The 22,378-nt window shown below is 41.5% G+C and overlaps 1 protein-coding gene across 11 annotated transcripts in view; it reads right to left on the bottom strand.

Moving 5' to 3' along the window:
- The window catches only part of PUM1 (pumilio RNA binding family member 1), a 78,047-nt gene that overhangs the window by 48,815 nt on the left and 6,854 nt on the right, over nucleotides 1–22,378 (bottom strand). For all 11 annotated transcript variants that reach the window (XM_030038355.1, XM_030038346.1, XM_030038350.1 and 8 more), the window contains one exon: nucleotides 9,375–9,443. In XM_030038355.1, coding sequence (XP_029894215.1) covers nucleotides 9,375–9,443 — 69 coding nt within the window. The remainder of the gene's footprint in view (nucleotides 1–9,374; nucleotides 9,444–22,378) is intronic.

Genomic DNA, 22,378 nt, shown 5'->3' on the forward strand with positions numbered 1-22,378 from the left:
AGTTGCCTACAAGGGAAAATAAATAAATAAATGCAATCCCTTTGGAAAAAAAAAAAACTTGTACAGGCACAAGATGGAGGGCAGGCACAGCACCTGAGCAGACCTCAGAGCAGAAGCACTGCTGCTTCAGGGGCTCTCAGTCAAACCTCAAGCTGTACACAGACATGCAAGTTTTACAGCAGCAGAAACACGCTCCCAGCTCCTCAGCCCACTGCTGACTGTAAGCCCTGAGCAAGAGCTGGCAAGGGGGCATTTTCCAGCTGAACTGAAACATCTATGCATACCCCGCATATTGTCTATACAAGTACACAGGAATGTAAAACAAAGCAATCCTCACCTACAGAGGTTGAATCAACATCTCAAACTAACATGTAACAGGTCAAATTTTAGGATGGCACGTGCCAGTAACACTCCTGTTGTACCAGGCACACCAGGAGCTCCAGCATAGAGGTTGCCACTTCTGAACCAGACGAGATCCTCCTAGAAGGTTGAAGACACCATGCATGTGTGTGTGTGCTGCCACAGTGCTAAAACAAAACTTATTTACGGATAAATGTTGCTAAATTAAATTGTTGTTTTTCTTTTACTGAAAGTATATGCTTGTATAACTTATTGCCACCATCTTAACATCCTCTTCCAACTTGCAATAGCCTTCCTCCTACTAATTCAAAAGCAAAAATCTTCAGGTTAGTTTTCAAACTAAGGATGAGATGAGCTCATTCACCTTCTATGCTTAAGCACAATGGAGCGTACTCCAAAGTCCTTCAGAGGTCTGTGCACTTCAACCCCACCTGGACATACGGACTCCAGTACCTGGGCTGTCCCTAGGGCAGATGAAATAGCTGTACAAGAAGTGTCAGGGTCAGGGACGTGCAGGACTTGTACCCACCCTGCTTCGCAGTATTCATGACAGATGCAGAATCTAGAATCACGGAATGGTTTGGGTTGGAAGGGACCTTCAAAGATCATCTAATTCACACACCCCCCCACAACGAGCATGGACATCTTTTCAGCATCTTTCAGGTTGCTCAAAGCCCCGTCCAACCTGACCTCGAACACTTACAATAATGGGGCATCCACAAAAATGATCAGAGGGATGGAACACCTCTCCTATGAAGAAAGGTTGGGGTTGTTCAGCCTGGAGAAGAGAAGACTCCAGGGAGACGTTATTGCAGCCTTTCGGTACTTAAAGAGGGCTTATATGAAAAGATGGGGACAAACCTTTTCATAGGGCCTGTAGCAATAGGACAAGGGGTAATGATTTTAAACTAAAAGAGGGTAAATTCAGACTAGATATAAGGAAGAAATTTTTTACAATGAGGTTGGTGAGACAGTGGAACAGGTTGCCCAGAGAGGTGGTCGATGCCCCATCCCTGGAAACATTCAAGGTCAGGTTGGACGGGACTCTGAGCAACCTGATCTATTGGAAGATGTCCCCACTCATTGCAGGGGGGTTGGACTAGATGACCTTTAAAGGTCCCTTCCAACCCAAACCATTCTATGATTCTATGATCCACAACTTCTCTGGGCAACCTGTTCCACTGTCTCACCACCCTCACTGTAAAGAATTTCTTCCTTGTGTCCAAGAAGTCTCCCTTTCCCTACAGTCAAATATTCGTTGAAAACACTGGCTTTGAGTATCAGAACTTTTCAGTTCAGAAACGCCAAACTTTTGTTTTCCCCATTTCTTCAATATTTGGCACACTATCCATGTCTACAAACTCCGTATCTTGCACACAGTCTGTCCAAGCAAGACCATTTAATTGCCTACTTTCTCTACAAGGTATCCCATTCTAGTTTCAATCTTTTTCAGCAGCAAGTCACTTCCACCCAAACCTCTCAGAAAGGTTAAAATTTAAAGTAAGGAAGCATTTTAATCCAAGTGCTAAGCGTCCTCTGGGTTTCTATTGTCTTCTTCCTACTGAGAGGACAAGACTCAACTTGTTCTTTTAACTCGCAAACCACTGAGTAGAGAACACAGTGCTTCCCCCAGCTGCTCCTCTGCAACCAGTAAAAGAAGCATCGTGAGATATCGGCACATCACTCATTTTTTAGAAATGTGTTGATGATTTAGGATTTATCATTGCATCATAAACACAGTGTAGGACTGCTCATGATTCTCTCAACTGAACAATAAAGCAGGGAAACTTGCACCACACCCCCCTTTTATGTAATCCAAAAGTAACGCAAGACAACTGTAAGGACAAATGACTCCCATCAGCAAAACTCATTGCAAAACACACAGACCTGTTCCTCCATCTGCACCATAGGGTGACATTAAGGAGGTGAAACCCAAGGCTGTGCTCTCCAGTATTTATAAACATAAACACACATCAGGTGTGTTACAATTTTTTTTAAGCTTCTGTCATTCCCATATTTCTTAAAATGCAGCTTTTTCACTCCTGCTGCTGCCCCCAGCAAAAATAACTACTCTCCTCGTCATTCCATTTCAAGGAATTTTGAAGAAGCAAGCAATATGGACTGATTAAACAAAATTTTAGCTGCAACTAAACACTCTCATTTCCTTTGACAATACCTTACAGTGTAGAAGTATACAATCTGTTCTGCAGTCACACCTCAAATAAAGCATGAGAAGGGGCATCGGTTTGCAGAAAGAAGACAGGAAAGAAGTGAGCAGAATAGAGTATTTTCCTTCCAAGGAAAGAGCAATCTCTAGTTTACAAGAAAATTAAACTCCTTTCATAAGCTCCTGAGTTTCCAAAATGTTAATAAGTTTTTCTGATATACACTAGAATTCACTATTACTTTCTTAGCTTATGAAATTTATTTCTACTTTAAGGTAAAAGACAAAATGGAAGTTAAGCAAAAAAATCAAGTATAATTTAAACCTAAGAGAAAATCTGCATCTGTAAACAAGCACAGAAAAGGGCAACAGGAAGCCCAGCAACTGCCTGGTAAGTACAGTCACAGCAATAGGTAACCTCAACATTTTTAAAGCAATCCTAAAATCTGAAGCAAACATGCATAAAAGTTCAGTAGTTACTTCTCCTGAAGAAGTCTGCTAGAGGTAACCAAGTTCAACCTCCCTTCTTGGTTTTAGTACTTTGAGGTACTTACTTTCTCATGAAATATAAACAGTGGCAACAAAATGAGATTTTTCATTTCTACCATTTTAAAATTTACAACACATTTCCAAACCAGCACCTCCAGCAGAATTCATCTGAGTAAGGCCATGCTTCGACAATACTTTGTCTTCAGCAGCAACAGCAGGCAAAGATATTTCCCCCTGCGTGTCCCAGGTGCCAGAGCACGCAGCGCACTCAAAGCCCCTCTTCAGAAGAAGCAATCTTTTGCAGGTCCACGTTGCAAATTGTTCAGAGCCCATGCCAAGAGCAGTCTGCAAATTTGGCTGCTGAGAGGGCTCGGGGAGGTAAGGGGAGAAGTTTGCAGCACATGTGCAAGCACCCCCTGGCTGCTGTAAGAGTACCTTAAACCAGTACTGCCAATGCAGGCGTGCTGCGTCTCACAAAGAACTTTCAAATCTCAATTATAACGAAATTATACACTAAAGATGTGGAAAGGGACACCCACAGACATGAAGCACCAAGTTCAGACACACTTCACATATAGCTGCATAAACCAGGCAGACACTCCTAACTGAAAGATAAGGAAAACGAACACTTCATATGAGTATATGCTTACAAACCACAGCAACAAGCTGTGTTATGAAGTGGAATACACAGACCAAGCTTTTATTTGTATTCTGGTCACTTATTTAAATAAATATTTCAATTTTCCTGACCATACAAACTGGGTCACTACCACAAAAGGTAGCAAGACCATTTCCTCTGGCTGGAGGGCAACCTGAGACTAATTCAGCCCTTTATTGTTTCAACTACCCTCTGCCCCTTTCTTAAGGGTGAAAACACATTCACTTACCACCAAGATCCTGAAGAACTGCACCCGAACACCTTCTTATGGTTTTGCAGTGAACCACAGACAAGGATTAGAAAAAATCCTAATACTCACCGTCTAGTGCACACACACACCCCCTTACTGCACAGCCAACTACAACTCTGTCCCCTATAGTTAAATCTTTTCCCCCCAGAAACATAAAGTTTCTGGAAGCTCTGTACCATAAGCAGAAAGAAACAGAATACAAATGTTTATTTCACATACAGATTCCAGATGTATTTACAGATACTGGGGAGGAGAAAAACCAAAAGACAATACTAACAGATGGCAATGGGGGTCCTTGTTCTGTCAAGAACTGCTCCAACCAAAACTAGAGGTTTAGCAAACAGTAATCATCCGTACTGAATTATGCAACAGGCTGCCAAGACAATGAATTTTTCCTCGGGGAAAGTTGTCAGTTGCAATGGAAAAAACCCAAACCAACAAAATTATTTCAAGTGAATATCATCCAGTTCTTCAGGTTGGAAATTAAAAAAGAACATGCAGCAGTTTAGAACAAGACTAGTTTATTTGTTCCCCAGTTTTTATTAAAATTGACCCTATCTAACATGAAAATAATCCTTCTAAGCCCTCTTACAGAGGACTTACAGAGTTAGGCCAATATTCAATTTAGCAGAGCAGGGAGGAGGGGAGGGGAGGGGACGACTAACACATCAACAAAAGCAATTCTACAACAAACAAGTACAGAGCCTCTGCATATAGATCCCACTGAGATGGGATTATGAATTAGACAAATTAAGTAAACTGATCCCCTTCAGACAAGCCAAATATTAAGATAAAAGAAGCCATCTGTGCAGTTGGAGAACTCAGTTTATCTGCAGCAACAGGTAGGAGAAGGCAGAGCATGTATTTACAAGTCACATTTGGGCAGCACTGCGGGTTTACAAACACTAAGATGTTATCTAACCTAAAAAAACTTGCCATCTAAAAACCAAACAAGATAGGGAGGCTGAGCACACAACAAGCAATCCAAGCTGGAGTGCCACCTGTGACAGCTGCCTCAAGGGCAACTTTTGCTCTCCTGTCCCAAAGAACAGGCAGCTTTCTGCCACCTCAGGGAGTTACACTGGCTCGCAGGAGGGTCTGATAACACCAAAAAAAGGGGCAGGATCATAAGATTGGGCACATAGTGGGGAAGGTTAAAAAAAATTTTTAAAAAATCTCCATCTTGCCAGGATGGCAAGCTGTTAAGCAGTCTAACTGCATTTCATTGGCCCTGCAGCTGTAAGCTGTCCCTCCACAGCTGCCAGCCTAACCATCTCCTGGCGCATTTTTGCTCAGCTCTTGCCCCACTTCTGGTGCTCTCAGACCCTGCACTGAGCCATCCTGACATGCCAGCATAGCTGCTGTGGCACCATCACACTTCAAACACTGCTTCAATCCTCCCATTTCTAATGCTGCTAGCGCTAGATAAATTGAAGGGGGGTGGAGGGGGGGGGGTGGGGAACTGAACAGAAACATTCAAAACCGTCCAGAAACATTATTCAAAAACTGACAATACTCCCCAGCCCAGCTGCCAATGAATCATAAATTTATGAGAACACAGTAAAGGCATCATTAGCAGGGAAAGCAGAGTCATGTGGGCATTTTTTAGGTGGGTTTTTTGCTTGGTTTTTGTTTGGTTATTTTTTTTAAACCAGATACAAGAATGTCTAGGCCCAGTGTCACAACCAGTCTGCTTAAAAAAAAACGCTTGTCACTGGAGAGGCAGGGCCTTATCTACGACCTAACCAATCGCATCAAGGAGACATAAACGTGTACATGGTGAACCACCTATCACTTCAGCCTTTGACGTTTAAGAGCTCTGCTACAAAGAAACAAGGGGGTTGTAACAATTTCACTGTTTGGCCAGAGCCAGACCTACACTAGACTCCAGCACTAAAACCTGCAGGCGACAGCAGCAGAGAGCAATAATTAAATGCTCGTCTGATGAAGTGGAAAATATTTCTTACCAGCATCTCTTTTCAAGTGTAGGGTGAGATTCACTGTTACCTCTGATATTCATACTTCAAAATTTTTGGTCCAATTCCTTCTATTTTTGAAGTTAAGTACCTACCAGTTGCCTGTCTTTCTGTTCCCATCCTCCTCCCACCCTCCCGGATTAAGTTACAGCTAGCTACTCACCCAGCTGCTCTTTTACTCTAGACAGAGGCTTATCTCGCAGCATAACATACTACCAAATCAATAATGTTGCCACAGTTCAAAATGCATGTAATGCACTGATGACAAATACCACCTCACAGTCTCTCTGCACTGTCCACTATCCCCAAAAGACAGTGCATGAATATTCAATATTGCAAAGCTACAGATAAGATGGATTTAAGCAAAGAAAAGCAGATATCCAGCTCCCCTGCCTCAAAGGCCAGAAAAGAAAGAACTTGCATAGCTCATGTTAAGCCTCAGATAAGTATCACTGCTGTGTGATCAAAGACCTCAAAAGACAGCACAAGCAGCACGGACACACGTTCTGGTCCAAAGCAGCTAAAGCAGCAAAACCAACTGGCCTCTATGTACAACTTCTGAAGCGCCATTCTTTCTTCACCAGTTGCCATAAACCATTGCTTTTTATTACTTTCCAGTTCAACATATGCTAAGAAGCAGAGTTTGGTACGAAACTAGTGAAGATTTCATTACGCTTACGTGGCTTGTAGTGAGGCTCCAAGATGACTTCCTTCATTACAGCTAACAACCTGGACAAAATGCTAAAAAGGGGAGCCTTTCAGAAGGCTACTTTCAACATTATTGACCATGATCACTATCAATGGCCCAAATCTTTTCCATTTTAGAGTGGAGCAAAAGGGTTTCTGTGGCTCTTCTTTTCAATCTCACATTTGAGAAAGTATTGCACTTCCACTCATACAGAAATTTAGGGGGGTAGAAGGCCGCTTGCAGTGCGGGAGGGTGGGATTTTGAGGATAGAAACAGCCACAAGGCAGATGAAAGTTGTGGGGTTTCTAATTACTCTCAGTTTCCCCAGATTAGGATATCTGTTCATCACCAAATACTACCTATCCTGCTGTCAAAATCCAGAGAAGAGATTTAACTGTTTACCAGCACCCTTTAAAAAAAAACTGACGCCTTCAGAGGCACAGACTCCTCTAAATCGCTAAAATTATGATGTTGCTTACTAAGCAGCAAGAAAACAAGATAAAGAGATACACTAAATGCATAAACACTTTTCTTCATCTTTCTCCTCTGGGTTTTTCACTATCACCTCAAAAGTATGAGACTATTGACGCTTCCTGCAGGTAAAGCTCAGAAGACACAAGATCAAGAAATACAAATCAAATTTGCTCTTTTCCTCATTCATTTCAGACTTAAATTTTTTCTTAGTACTGTCTTTCTCCACAAGTTTCCTTCACATTCCAGGAGCAGGAGGAAGGGAGGAAACCATCAGTGCCTTGCTAAGGCATCTTAACAACAGATAGGGCATGCTGCACAAAATCAAAGTCTGTAGTTGAAGAACACAGTCTTGAAAGCCAATATGCAGATCCTGCGGGGATCTCAGTTTACATAGTTCCTTAAATTGGCCAGATGGATCTATGTTGAAATATCTTGGGGAAATACAAATAAAATTCAACGGATAAAGAAAGAAAACTGTGGGACCGAGGAAGAAAAACACCAAGAGAAACAAGAAATAGTGTCTTAGCTTAGAGAGAAGGGCAAAATGTCACCTTTCCTGGAAAACCATGCACATTCCAGCATGTGGAAAAGCCCAGTGACAAAAGAGTGCCATCTCCAAAACTTTCTGCATCACACATTAGAAGAAGGGGGGGAGGGTGAGTCATCATTGGAAAGCAAACTTCACATCCTCAAAAAACCAAACCCAAATTCACTTCTCTCAAGAAATGGCTAAATAAACTAAGAGTTGGTAAAAATCAGCATATTTAGGAATGCCTTCAGGCATTTAAGCTAACATGACCTAATGCCATGTTAAGTACAAAACAAGTTCTGTATTTACTCTTAACAGGCTTTCAAAGAGCCTGTAGGCTCTATATCTGAAAATGAATGTCTTGCCCAAGTGAGGTGTTAAAAAAATAATATTCACAGAACTTTCACACCCCCGTCATTCCACTGGCGTGCTTCATATGGAGGCACATCAGCTGTTTTTCAGCAACTTTAGACAGATTTTTAATGTCATGTTTTCTCCTTTGTAAATCATTTTCATCTACTCTTAGTCAATAGTCTCAATGTAGGTTAACATAACCTAGAGAAACAGAGATTTTCCTATCAAGTACTGTCAAATTAAAATGCAACTCAGTATTACGATCTTCCAGAGAAGGAAGGGAGGAGAGGAGAGAAGCTAAGCTGCAAGCACCATGAATTCCCTGAGGTCTTTCATCTGAGAGAGGGCATCTTCTTATGAATCCCACCACACAATAGTCCTAGTGTGCTGTTTTCTCCACAACAGTAATTTTGGGATTCTAGGGTTTGGGGGTTTTTTTTGTTTGTTTGTTTTTTAAGCTGGCTCATAAACTACGTAGCAGAGATAGGATGGACTAAACATGGAGAAAATGAACTAGCCTGAACTTGACAGACAGGAATGCAAAAAGGAAGTCTCTCCAAAACAACAGACCTGCATCTAGGTTACCTGCCGCACATTAATATCCTCCTACAAGACATGATGTTCTCATCTCTGTTCTTCCACAAGCCTCTAAACAGATTGACTATAAAGGAGAAGGGAACGAGGCAAGGAAAAGAAGCATTTGTATCCAACTTGCAGGAACCTAACATAGCCAACTACAGTAACTTGCTATTCTTTCAAGTCACTCTAAAAATAAGTAAATTCTCTCTTTTCAAAGAAAACCAATGGCCATCTCCCCCAAATCCGCCAACTCCTTACTGCCCTGTGAGATTAAAATAACTCTCACTGGATTTCTATAAAGTTAGAACTGAAGGGCCCATTATCTGACAACTCACTGCTCAGTCCTTTGACCTGTCCGAAGCGCTTATCACTTCTGCAGCCCTTGATTACGTTGCCCAGTTACTTTAAACGTTAAACACAGTCCTGTGCTTTATGACAAGAGCCAAAAGGTGGCCAGGAGTGGAAACAGGGCAGCGGACAATGACAGACAACTAAACCCACAATATTATGGGGTCTGAGATCACTGGATCCCAAAATAAACATGCTACAAGTATTGTAACACTTGTCACAAGACATATTTCTAACTGTTCTTTTACAACCACCATTTTACTGTTTGATGATACAACAGGTGGAGGGCTTAGCTGTTCCTCCTACTAAGATGTATTCCAGCCTGACAGGTTTTTGTTAAAGTGCACACGGACACACGGACACACACACACACGCACACACAAGCTTCACAGTCATAATGGAGAGCTCTCAAGTTCAGAATCATTCCAGCAGCCTCAAAAACTGTTATTTATTTTCCTCCTCCCCCCAAAATACACAGACTTTTTTCTATAGGCCTCTCACTTACCTCTCCCATAGCCCGTCCTTCCAGAGCAAGCGCTTGAAAATCATGATTCAGTTCATCCATGGAACGCACCTATTTATAGATGGGCAAGAAAAATACATGAGGAAATGCTTGTGTGTGTGTTTTTTTTAAATGATAATCATAGTTTATAGCAATTTTTCTGATACAAACTGAGAGCTACATTCCATATTACAGCATATAACAAGGTTATTGAGCTCCAAAAGATGACTTACCTTTAAAACTCCCAGAAGCTACAATGTTTATAGTGTTAGATTTATACACACACAAAAAAGGAAAAACTAGCAATTACTTTTTAGACACACAAAGTCCAATGCAACTGCCTTTGCTAAGTTCACTGCAAAGACTAATATTTCACAGTAAGTTGCATGATTTCAGGTGAGGGAGTCAATGCATAAGCAAGCAAGACAGCATCATTTCCTTTCAGGTGAAAATCAAGTAAAGACTCTTGTATAAAATAGGCAGATTTATATTCAAGTTACATTGATATGAAAAACACAATGGTAGAAACAAAAAGCAAATTAAATGAAATAACACCATTTGAAATGGGGGGCAGGGGATGAAGAAAGGAGAGCAAGCAATGCCTTAAGATCAGTTGCCTATTTTAGTTACTGCACCCACAACAATGTCTCAAAGTGGAAATCCAGAAGCACAAACTGGGCTGCAAAAGACCTTAAGAAAACCCCTGATGGGGTATGGCCTTTTTCTCATTCCCGAGAGGTTGCCGGTGTGTGGCATGGCAGCCACACAGCTCCGTGGCTATGCTGGGGGCCCCAAGACTTGCCAGCTAAGGCAAGGCACACAAGGGAAAGGCAATAGTGAAGCAGTCCTTCCAGATTCACGGAGGGCAGAGCTCAGGCACTGCAGGAAAAAGAGGAGGGCCCTGGGAGGTGACAGTGGCCTTCCTCACCTGGAGGACTTGTAGCTATAAATTTACTTGGCCAGCTGTGCCATTTTCTGCTTTGGATCATGGTTTGATGAAAATTGATTGAATTAGAACAGGAAAAAAAAAAAAGCAGCAACTTAAAACTGTTAGCTAAATAAGTCAGATATTTTGAAAATGCAAGAAAACACTTCTGATTTCATTCCCAAATCCCATCCAGGCAAGTCCCTACAGATGCAGCCATTGAGCACACGTGCAGAAGCAAAAAAAAAAAAAAAAAATCCCCCCTCCCCACCCCCCCCCCCCCCAAAAAAACCAACTATGGGCTTGAGAAGAAAGCACAGAAGTACAACCACGTGCTAGGATTCAGCCTAAATTATTGGCCTCCTCAGATAACACACCTGTATCAAAGCAGCACTTATTACAACAGCCACAAACACTTATGATGGCACATAGGCAATACTACACACCTCCTACTCAATGTTTACATAATCCCTGCTACCCAACAGATCTGATACACCTTTCTGCTAGAGCAGGGGTAACAGTTTGTAAAACACTTATTTATGAGTAATCCACACACTCTGTTCACTGCAGTCCCTTATGGATTCTTTTTAATGTGCAGTGTTTAGTCATGTCACCACTGAAGACATTGCAGGTGATTTGGACACAGCCTCCTCTAGGCCAAGGGAAGGAACCCAGTAATACCTGGTGGGTGATTTATAGGACAAAAAAACCAAAAACTGGTTTAGATGCTAACGCACCACGCTGCCAGTGACCAGTGCTGTAAGCAGTTACACCATGTTCACTGACCTTAACCCTGACTTCTAATACTCATGCCACTATTTCCAGCAGAACCAAGTCAAGACTTTGTTGTGATTACGCTTTATTTCTATTTTAAGACAAGATTCAATAGACCTCATCCAAGAATATCAGATGTAGGGAAAGCACCACAGATAACCTCCAGAAGTCCCCTCCACTCTGAATTCTTCTACTATTCTGTGACAATACTACTCTGCAAAAGATCAGTAACATATTGTTAAATTACCTAATACATATTTATGTAATTCACAAATCCTCAATGGCCAGTCACTCAGAATCACAGTTTAAAAATAAAGTATCCTCTTATTACTACATCTCAGTTGAAAGTTATTTTCAGTTATGCCTCAGTCTTGCTACCTTCTGTGGTGACGCTTATCACATCAAGTGACAAACACACAGAGTGAAAACAGGACTCCACCTTCCAGAAACTACAGTGCCAGGCAAGACCAAGGACTTCCCTTCACTGTCAATTCCATCACTGATCTGCCAGCTAAGGTATCTCAGTTGCCTCGTGTGAGACAGAAGCTAATAAGACCAAATTCCTCCGTGAAGCATTTCAAGTCTAACTCATGGAAAGTGCTGCGACCCCCAGACATGCCAAGCCACAAAAGCTTAACAGCAGCAAATTATTATTTCAATGAGACATCTGAGGAATAGAGAAGCTATACAAAGAGATTCAGTAGGTGATGTTCATTACTCTCACTGCTAAAGCAACATCCCAGCAAACCACAGATGCAGCCACAATGGCACTGATCCAGGACTTGCAGTGCTGTGGAAAGTGCTAGTGGAGAAACAAAGGCTGCTTAGTGCGTCCCCCAACTTCTCCAAAACAAATAAACTCCCAAAGGTGGATGTTGTGCTATGGGAACCTCAAAAAAAAGCTGCTAGAAAGATATAATCATTATCTTCCTAGCTTAAAGGGTATTAAGAGACATTTGTACTTTGTTTTGGTCATATCCCAGCCCCATCAACTCCCCACTGCCAAGCAGAGCTCCCCTCACAACTTCAGTTGCACTAACATCCCTGGTGAAAGCCCTGTGCAGAACATGCAGGCAGTTTCTGAAGAAGAATCAACTCCTCAGCCCCTTCTCTCACCCCTCTTTATGGTACTTCGGCATGTTACATGGTCATCCTTACTGTACCAAACATTTTTAAAAATGCTAGAATCGTGTATTTTATTTGTTCATGTTAAATGCAAGAACATTTTCACAGACGTCTTGTTTAAGCATTTGTCTTGAGTAGAAAAACATGTTATCATCTCGTTAAACCAATTACAGCAGCACAAATATGTGAGTTACATCCACGTGTTGAGCCATGCTCCCATGCTGCCCTGAATTCTTGGTGGAGAAGCTAGAGCTGGTGTAACTAAAAACAACATCATCTCCAACACAGTCAAAGCAAGTTCACAATCCCCCACCAGACACCACAACAATTTAGCAATTCCTGTTTCTCTAAGACCTACGGTCCAGTAAGCACACACAGCTCTCCTCAGTGCTGACCATTTGTCCATTTCCAGTGTGGAGAAGCATATTTGTCTTCAAACGATGCCATGATGGTTGATTACTACAGAGGTGATACAGAGACCAAGATAAGAAGAGTGGTAAAGGGCAAAAAGGGGGATAAACATGAAAGCAAAGTGCACTCCAGCTTTTTCATACCTGGTTGGTTCAACTGCACACTTAACAGAGCGCTATTATTTTCACTCCTCTCAAGGGCTGAAGGAACCTGTCCTTTAAACACGTCTTAGATTGCAAACTGCCATCCTAACCTCCCTGTTAAATGATACACAGTAGAAACAGGCTGCCTCTATCTCCCTCCCAAATACACTTTACCCCAGTCACTATCAAAAGCTGAAAAAATAATATTGGCTTCTCTATCTGCTATCAGAGGTCAGGTAATGGAAGAAATTATTCATTACAGATCTTTAAGTCACACCCCTCATCATCTCTCTTTCATCAATCCTACCAATTATGGTTAAAAATATTTTCTAAATCAGGTCTTCGTGCAGGCACTGTACGCTCAAACAGTATATAATCACCAATTTTGAGGCCCTTTCTCTCAGTCACATAGTTCCTTTATCTCTACTCATCACTGTATCTATTTGTTTATGATACAGGCTAGCTTATTTTTCAGTTTTTAAAGGCTGTACTCAAAAGGTCCTCTTCTCATTTCCCCACTTCTATAATATTAAATAGCGACACCTCTTCACCTCATTTTCTTACACTGTATGCACAAATATCACAGGTCTCTTTCATTTCCTTTTGAAAGATGAACAAATAGCTTCTGAAACAGCAGAACATAAAGCCAAAATCACGACTTCCTACACCTTAGCATTCCAAAAGGCAGGCCATACTCCGAAATGGTAATTAAATTATATAGATGGTCTTCCACCTCATCAGGATCTATTCCTGTTAACTATCACTGAGCCATAACAAACACAAACACATAGAGCAGTCACGATGGTGTAAACACTACAAACAAGGAGGTCCACAGAGAAAGAACTTCTTCACAGATGAGTGCTAATGTCAATGAGATTTGATTACCATAAAATCTGGTTCACCACTGAACCAGAGTTTTGAAAGAAATCCAGAAGACAACACCAAGAGAACTTGGCTGCACAAGGAATCGATGCCCTGACATCTGGATACGACACGACAACCTGGTTCCTTGGAGGAAGAGGTGATCTCGAGAAACGTCAAGAATCACATGAAGGGATGTCAGCTGTAGTCCCAACTGCCTCATAAGTGATCCAACAAAACCTGACTCCTGCTCTCAGCCAGCAATACCCCTCAGTCACACCCCCATTTCAGCCTTTTCCAGGCAAGCCAACTCTGCAAAGCACAATGCAAAGTGCACATCCTCGCCAACTACCAAGAACACACCTCCCTACCTTGTCAAGAGTACTTGTTCTTTCTGATAAGGCAGAAAACCAGCAAGCTTGCTTTTGAAGCCTACTTAACAAAATTAAGGCTCTGTACATCAGCAACACTGGTACTGAATGAGAGTTACAGAATAATTTCATTGCACAAGAACATTCCTCCCCTTCACATTAAATGCTGCGTATGCGCTCAGGAATTATGTAAATCTCACCAAAATTAATGAGAATCTCATTCAAGAAAAGTAATTTCCATGCACGCTAATATATGAATGTGTCATTGTAACACACTCCAGCTTATAGCCACTTCACCAACTCATAAATAATTTCCTGCCTGCATGGTGGAAGCGCATACCCCAAAGCAGATTTGCCCAGTGCACTGACTACGAGCCCTGCTGAGAAACTGGAGTAAACCCACTGGATTGCTTTGCTTCACCAAGGCTTAAGCCAATTCAGTCTCTCAAAAGCCCTCTTAACCAATTTTCACCCTTGCTCCGAAAAACACGCGATAAAGCGAGAGACAGCTGTATTATTCATTGCACACTCACTCTAGGTCAGACCTCCAAATCTTATTTTCAGTCTCCTGAATAAAAACCCTTGGCCTCATACATGCTGAGGCTAGAGAGGCCTTTCCAAGTTTCAAGAGCAGATACCCACTGCCTATTTTAGAGGGGACAAGCCAAACCACAGAATGCTTTCTGCTCTCACCTACTGCAGATTGCAACAACGCAAACCAATTTCTCTCTAGGCCAGTGGCCACTTTCAAGACTCAACCTCCTAAACAGCAGAAGAACCTCTCAGCAACTCTGCATCAAACATACTCACTGTGGATTTTCCAACCCCTCAAGCAGCACACAGCTAATTTATGTCAGGTAGCCATCTTACACAGGACAATTACACTTTTTTTTTTTTTTAAAGTAAGATTAGAGGGCCTCGCCATTGCAAAACTCAATGACAGAAGCTCAGAAGCAAATGCTTTCCTGGTCCCAAAGCTACACAGACACTAGGTTCTTGTCTGTATCTGGAACACTTTTGAATTTATATAGCTGTACCAGAAACAGAGAAAGCAATATTCCAGCAGCTAAAGATGTTTTATGTGCTGGTACCATTTAGTACAGGACCTGCTGCTCAGCTACACCACAAACCCAGGCAAGACACTTTTCCCTGCCTCTCAACACCCCCCTCGAAACATACTCTGTCACAGATATAGCCAGCATTTGGAAGTTTTGCAACTTTTTTCTTATAGAAGAGCAAAGCAGGCTCAGGCAATCATCCCAGGCATCGCCAAAGACCCAAGGGTCTGAACTGCTCACAAAACAGGGTAAGAACAGAGGGAACAACTTACAGACAAAGACCAGGACCAAACCTCTTCTGTTACACCTCTAACAAGCCATCCCAAAACAGGGTCTGATGTCCCCAGTACTAAAAAGCTGCAAGGCAGCAAAGGATCACCAGGGGAAACCTGCAAAAGCACCAGTGGGCCCACAGAAAGAAGCAATAAACCCAAGCACCTGATAGGACACACTGCACTGCTGGTACTGAAAACTCCAGTTAATTTTAACCTAGCAAACAACAAGGCCTACAGGGCTAAATGGCACTTGTCAAAAGGAATTCTGCAGTCAGTTAAATTAACAGGAACTGGGGCCCCAAACTGTCCTTATGATTACTAAGCAGGGATTTGAAGGACCTAACAAATTAACATGAGAGCAACAGTATATTTACCTTTTGGATTTCCAGTACCGTATTTTTTATTCTAGAATAATCCAAGTTTTTTTTTCCCCAAGCTGACAGCTACCAGCAAAGTAGCTGAATTGTAATTTTAAGTAAATATTAATGTCAATAATCAGTGTTAATACTGCACCTTATATTAAGCAAACATGGTTGCTAATATGACCTTTACATATAAATTCGAAGTGTAATACTGTATCACATTTCATGGTCTGCAGGTATCTCAGGGGACTGTACACTAGCCCTATATATTAAGGAAGCCTCATTTATGGAGAATTTATATTCACCTAGACAGATGCACAGCAAAACTATCAAAGGCTAAGTTTCACTCTTAATCACAAAGGATTTTTTTCTTCCTCCTTATGCAAGTGATGTTTCCCAGTAAGAGAAAGGACAGGTGGAATTAAACAAAGAAGAAAAAGCCAAACATACAGGAGAAAACAGGCAAACAAACTAGAAAATCCTTTGGAGAAAAAGAAGCTGAGAAATAACCAGCTGATGATCTAAAAATTCTAGCTGATGAAATATTCTAGCTGATGATCTAAAAAAATTGTCTCTAAAAGTGTACCATGAAGCCTGAGGGTTTATGATTTTTATTTTACTTTTTGATGTTGGACAACATTAAACAGATCAAATATCTGCATTTATTAGCAGTAACAGCAATTGAAGAGGACTTAAACTATCTATTTCTATTAAGCCAATTATGTTAAATAGGGTAACCAAAGCAAATGAAGGCTGCTTCTGTAAGCCTCAGTTCTCCAGTTTCTCCATTTCCCTTCTCCCTAACGCTGCTACCCATGTGGCCCCATTTCAAAGACTGCCTTTCTCCTTCCCCTGCACTTTCTTATGCCAGGACCTATCTAGCCCCCAGCTGTCCCCCAATTCCACTTCTGACCAGCAGGCAAAACCCCCAGGACAGCATCTGCTAAAACAGAGGAACTGCAGAGACAGGATTTCATGAAGTTGGAACATGTAAATGGCTGCTTTCAAAATTTCTTTGATCTACAGTAAATTATAGGGTCAACTGCAGCCTTCAGTCCTGCCAGCCAAGCAAATGAACTCCAGTGTATCCCACAGATACTACCATAAGGAATTCTGGACAAATCACCCTAAACTTATCTGCCATCCTGGCAAACAAAAGCATGGGCAAGGGCCAGGCGCTGTGACCACAAATCCACGGGAAGGGGTCATTCTTCAGTCTTTGCTGATGACAGCTGTGCTCCTGGCGAGCCTGGCGGGAGCCCTCCAACAATTTTAGCTCTGCACAAGCTTGATGGGACCACCTTGCTATGAGACCACTTGTTTTCCTTTTCTACTCCTGCAGAGTAATGCGGGAAATCGTGTTACTGTTATACTTGGCAGGATAGATCAAAACGTTATGATTTCTCAGCTCCTAAGATGAATAGCATTTGTTTGTTTCTGTGAGAAGACAAGAGATGAGACATTACAAGTTCTCCCTCTTTGCACAGGTACATTATGGGCGCTTACCCTCAAAAGTGTGATTATTACTTGGATATTTATTTATTTTTAACTCAAGTGCGCTCTGCAAGCGTGAAAAGGCAAGTGTCTGTAAAGTTTCCATCCATTAGGCCTCCACATTTTAAGTCTTGCTCAGTTTGTAATAGAAAAAAAAAAAAAAAACCAACAAAACAAACCAACCCCAACCTCTTTATTTTCTAGTAAAACATTCCTCAAAAAAAGGTTGGCATTACTAGAAGAACACCGGGATTGAGGCAGTAAGAACAAGAAATATCAAAAACATTCAGGCTGCTGCCTGAATAAAACATCCTTAGAATGGAGAAGAGGAAAGAAAAAAAAAAAATAGCTGGTTGAATAGCCTAAATACTTGTAGCACTTGATTTATATACTCACAAGTTGTTAAAGCCTTTTAAATTAACCAAAGGTTTACAAATTTCCGATGGAAACAAATGCCTCCTACTCAGCTGTGGGAGACTGCCTGCGTTTGTCTTGTTTGAACAGCTCACATAGCACGTTATTTAAATAATATCTACCCTGCATGCATACACACACACATACAGTATCTAGGAGAGGGGAAAAAAAAGTATTTACCAGCTGACAATAAGAAAAGCACCGCACACTGTCAACAACAGGCTTGCCACTAACAACTAGATCCAGGGTTAAAATATGTTGTTCCATCAACTGATTACAGCACTATTTTTAGTCCTCTCCTATAACAATAGTCGGTAAAGAAAGAATGTGAAGTCACAAGTATTAGACAGGATTAGGTGGTTTAACTACTATTTTTGTAGTAAAGGATTCATCATTAGAATTGCTACTACCATTAGCATTCAAAGCAAAAAGCTATTGAAATTGCAGATTGGCTAATGCTTTACATGGCATTTAGCCAAGATGATTAATGATTCAGGGTACAGAAATAAATGCAAGAAAGGCAGCCTTTCAGAGTGGCTCGGCTTAGTTAGCTAATTATGTTTTTCCTCAGATTTTATTCACCAAGGGAAGTGCTTCATTAACGTGGAATTTAGGTTACCCTGCGATGTCTCGGGCACATATTGTTGGGGTGCAAACTTCCAAAATATTGGATTACAGAAGAAGCAACCTTAATTTTGCCCTGCTGGAGCTGGCAGTACCTTGGGAAAACAGTCTTCTGCTTCCCAGGTGCATGTCTGCATCAATGTTTTTGCACAAGCACTCAGGGCTACACTAAGATCTGGCTCATTTGACCCCTGGGAGGGCTTTTCGTTTCACTCCCACCCCTACTCTGACCTTCTAAGGTTTAAATTCAGAGGGAAAAAGGTGTAAAGAAGGGGCACAGCAATGTCTCATGCCAGTGCCAAGCTCAGTATTTGTCAGAAACAGATGCAAGCGACCCCATGCCACAGCGACTGTTGGCAGCAGGACGAAGGGCTCACTTGAGGGTTTAACAACAGTGGAGTTTCACGCCAGCGCAGAATCAAGGTCTGAAGCACAGCTTCAGTACAAGGTAAGTAACACGGCCAGATGCTCCCAATAAAAACAACTACCCTAGAACAAAAGTTACCCTTAGCAAAGGAAGAGGAGTAACATGATATCTGAGAGCAGATCGCTTGACAGGAGGGAATGCAGCATCACATGACATCCGCACACAAAGGCAAGTTTGTTCATTGCAGACCCACAAGATCATCATACAGAGAACACAGCTTTAAAATTGTCTCAGCATACACCTATAAGCAAGTTTTCAGACACAGGCAACACTAGATTCAGTGCTCTGGAACAGCTCTTTGTCAAGGAGATTTTCGATCAGCAGTCAAAATTAACCGTGCCAATTTGCAAGGAAGAAGCTACTGTGGATGGACTATATGGCTTGTACCTTATGTAAAGTTTCACTCATTTACAAAAATGCTATGAGTATCACAACCTGTTCTCCAGAAGCACAGATAGGTCACACCAGATCAGCAAACCACGAAAGAGCTGATAAGGAGAAAGCAAAGTTGGAGAGAGGGGAGGAAGAAAACAAGCAGAAGCTATGCTCTAATAAAGCTCTATTCAAAACACCCTTGGGCCCAATATATTAACTGAAATACTTGAAGTCTTCTTGAAGCACTGAAATTTGCAAATTCAATAGTGTGAAAATACCTTTGCTCTTCTGAGAAAGCACCACAGCAAAGAAGCAGACTACAAAGATGACATACCACAGAGAAATCTGAAAGCCAGCACATCAGGTCACTTGTGCAATCCCAACTAGAGCCAGATATCTTGCAACTGCCTGTCAAGGACAGCAAAACCTACAGATTCAGAGGAAGCAGAGTCTTAAACTGACTTTCTGAAGATTTCAGGGTGGTTTTTGTCCCCTATACAAGAGAAGGATTTTCCAATAACCAACCTTAAATATCCAATTTAGCCAATCTACTCATGGATGTATCTCAGGAGGAATTTTAAAAGGGCAATGTAAAGCACAAAACTAAATGAAATGTTCTGATTCTCCTCCCCCCCCCAAAATACCCCTTTACTATTGGGAAATCTCTGCGAAACAAAGCAGCCAAACTAGACATTTCATTTCAGCAAGGCATTATGTTCTAACTTATCTGGGTATCAAGTTAGCACAGCCATTTCAGTGTCAACTTAAGAAAAGCCCTAACCACTTCACTGTGACACAAGGAAGTACCCATGAAAATTCAACAGATTTAATGAAACATCTATCAGAAAACGTTCTTCAAGAACAGAGTCACGTGTTCTATCATGCGGTGTATGCAATTAAGAACTCGCTCCATGCCTTCAACTCTAGCCCAGACTACAAGCCACATTATTTGGACCACAGCAGCCCTCATACACTAGGTGCTTTCCCTAACAGATCAGGAAATCTCCATCCTGAAGAGTTAACCATCACTTAAACAGGATTTCACTTTGGAAGAACGAACGCTAGGGCTCCTGCTTCCTTAGCTTCCAGGATCTTTTTAGAGGACCTTGCCACAACTTCAAGACAAACTCTGGTCATGGTGCCTGCCAACAGGCACCAAGCATTGTCAAACAATGTCAAATCCAGACACTTTCACAGCAGCAAACAGCACAGTTTGAGTAGCAGCGCACTAGAAGAGCAGCTACCAGGAGAATTACCTTCTGTCTCCACTTGAATGCAAGCTCCCAGTTAAGAAGTTGCACACCCACGTTGCCAAAAGGCAAAACTGAGCACAAAACGCAGTCCCAGCCCAGTTGCTCACTATTCTTCACCAACTATGTGAAAAATTCCCCACATTCAACAAGACAATCCCTGCAGAGTTCTATTGTCTCAAATTATTAATTAAACATGCTCTCAAAGAAAGTAAATCCCTAAAATCATTTGCTTCTACTAAGCAACTCCCACATTACCCTAACTGCAACTCAGACAGTCTAAGTATATCCATTTACTGTAATTCAGAAGGGACCACCACGAAACTCTCTCTTCACTCTAGTTCAAGAACATACACGCATTCACAAGCCACAAGAGACCCCATCCAAGAAAACCCAGCCAATTTTCCTAAAAACCTGCTCAGTGTTGATAACTTCTCACAGCTGAATATCTCGACCATCTTTTCATTCCTCGCAGGAGTAGTAGATGGCTGTTTGGATTTGTAATGAGATACGCAACCTTTCATAATCAAGACAAATCCAACCTAGGCCATTACTCATCAGAAGTCATCTTGCACCTCTTCAACTCACCTATGTGAAGTTCTGATCTCTACCCATTTTTATGCAGAATAAAGAGCATACAAACACCCTAGTGCAACTAGCACAATTGTCTGCCCAAAGAGCCTGAGTAAGTGAATGACAGCCTCAACCTCTTCCAGTCTGAATCTTAGAATTACAGGTGGACACTGACACTCAACTTCCATCTTGCTGCTTTTTGTGGATAAAAAGAGAAGACTACGTTTTGCAGTCAAGACCTGGCTGATGAAAGTGTCTTCCATGTAAAGTTTGGTGATTAAGTATCTGTAGCTGCAGACAGCTAGAATTTTGCTTAGGAGTTCAGAGATTCCAACCTAGAAAAAAAGTCTGATTCCACCATTACTACAGTGTCTGCAAGAACAAAGAGGAATTTATAATATACGCCATTTGTGTGGATGACGTATCGTTGATACCCAAATATGCAAAGTGACAGTAGCATCTTTAATTGCTTAATTTTATATAAAAACTCAGTTATTCCCTTGCCTTCTGGAGGAGAAGGGAAAAATGCAAAGGAAAGAGAAAGTTTCTAGGTAAAATATAAAAAGAACCAACATTTTCTTTCTGTTCTCAACAAGAGGACCCTATCTACTTCCTTGGGAGCAAAGAAACTTTGTCTAAGTCATCCCTAGTAAAGCCACTCACAGCTCAATTCTCAGAGCTGCTAGTCAAAGTATGAACAAATGACAAGGAGGAACAGCCAGCACAATAAAAAATGAAAAGCAAGGATCCCGTAAATAAGTCCTGACTCACAACACTCATAGCTATTTAATAACACATGATGAAATGCTATCATTTGGTAAAAATCACTGGAGTATTATCACCAACAGACAGAGATAGATGTCTGTCTACATACGTAACAAAGAGGAAACTGGGATTCAACAATTAAAAAAAACCTCTCTACCTTTAATTACGACCTCCCAAGCTCTAGGCAGGCATTAACCTATATTACCCTATAATTATTTTTTCTGACTTTCCATTATCTTTTATCTACTGAGTTTCCTAACCAGTCTTCAAGGCAGCAAGGCAAGGGCCCTCACTGCATTATCTTTGAAAGTCTAAAATCAAAAGTATAGTAACATAAGTGTATCCATAGCAAATTGAGACTCAGCAGACATCCATAATGATTCCCCACCTCTCTGCATGTCCCAGCACTTCCTTCCACTTCTATTCTTGCAGGACAAATTCAATTTTACCCCAGCTAAGCCCAAACTGAATTAAATTATTTTGCATGCACAAGACTAGTTCTTGCTCCAAGGAATTTATAATTTAAGAAGCAGATGCAGAGGTGGCCAAAAAGTCAAAAGGAATGGCAGTATTACGATTACATATATCCTGCATTCTGCTTCCCATGAGTAAAACCCCTGAGGCAAACAGAGAACCGTGGAAAAAGAGGCACTCAAGAAAGGCTGAAGCTATAAACACACAGATAAAACTGCCCAGCAATCACTGGAATATATGGTATCAAATAAGACACACGAGAAAAGGGTTACTGCCCCATCTCAGAGTTGACCTCGAAGAAATTAA

This window comes from Aquila chrysaetos, chromosome 16 (assembly GCF_900496995.4).
Source record: "Aquila chrysaetos chrysaetos chromosome 16, bAquChr1.4, whole genome shotgun sequence".
Classification (NCBI taxonomy): domain Eukaryota; kingdom Metazoa; phylum Chordata; class Aves; order Accipitriformes; family Accipitridae; genus Aquila; species Aquila chrysaetos.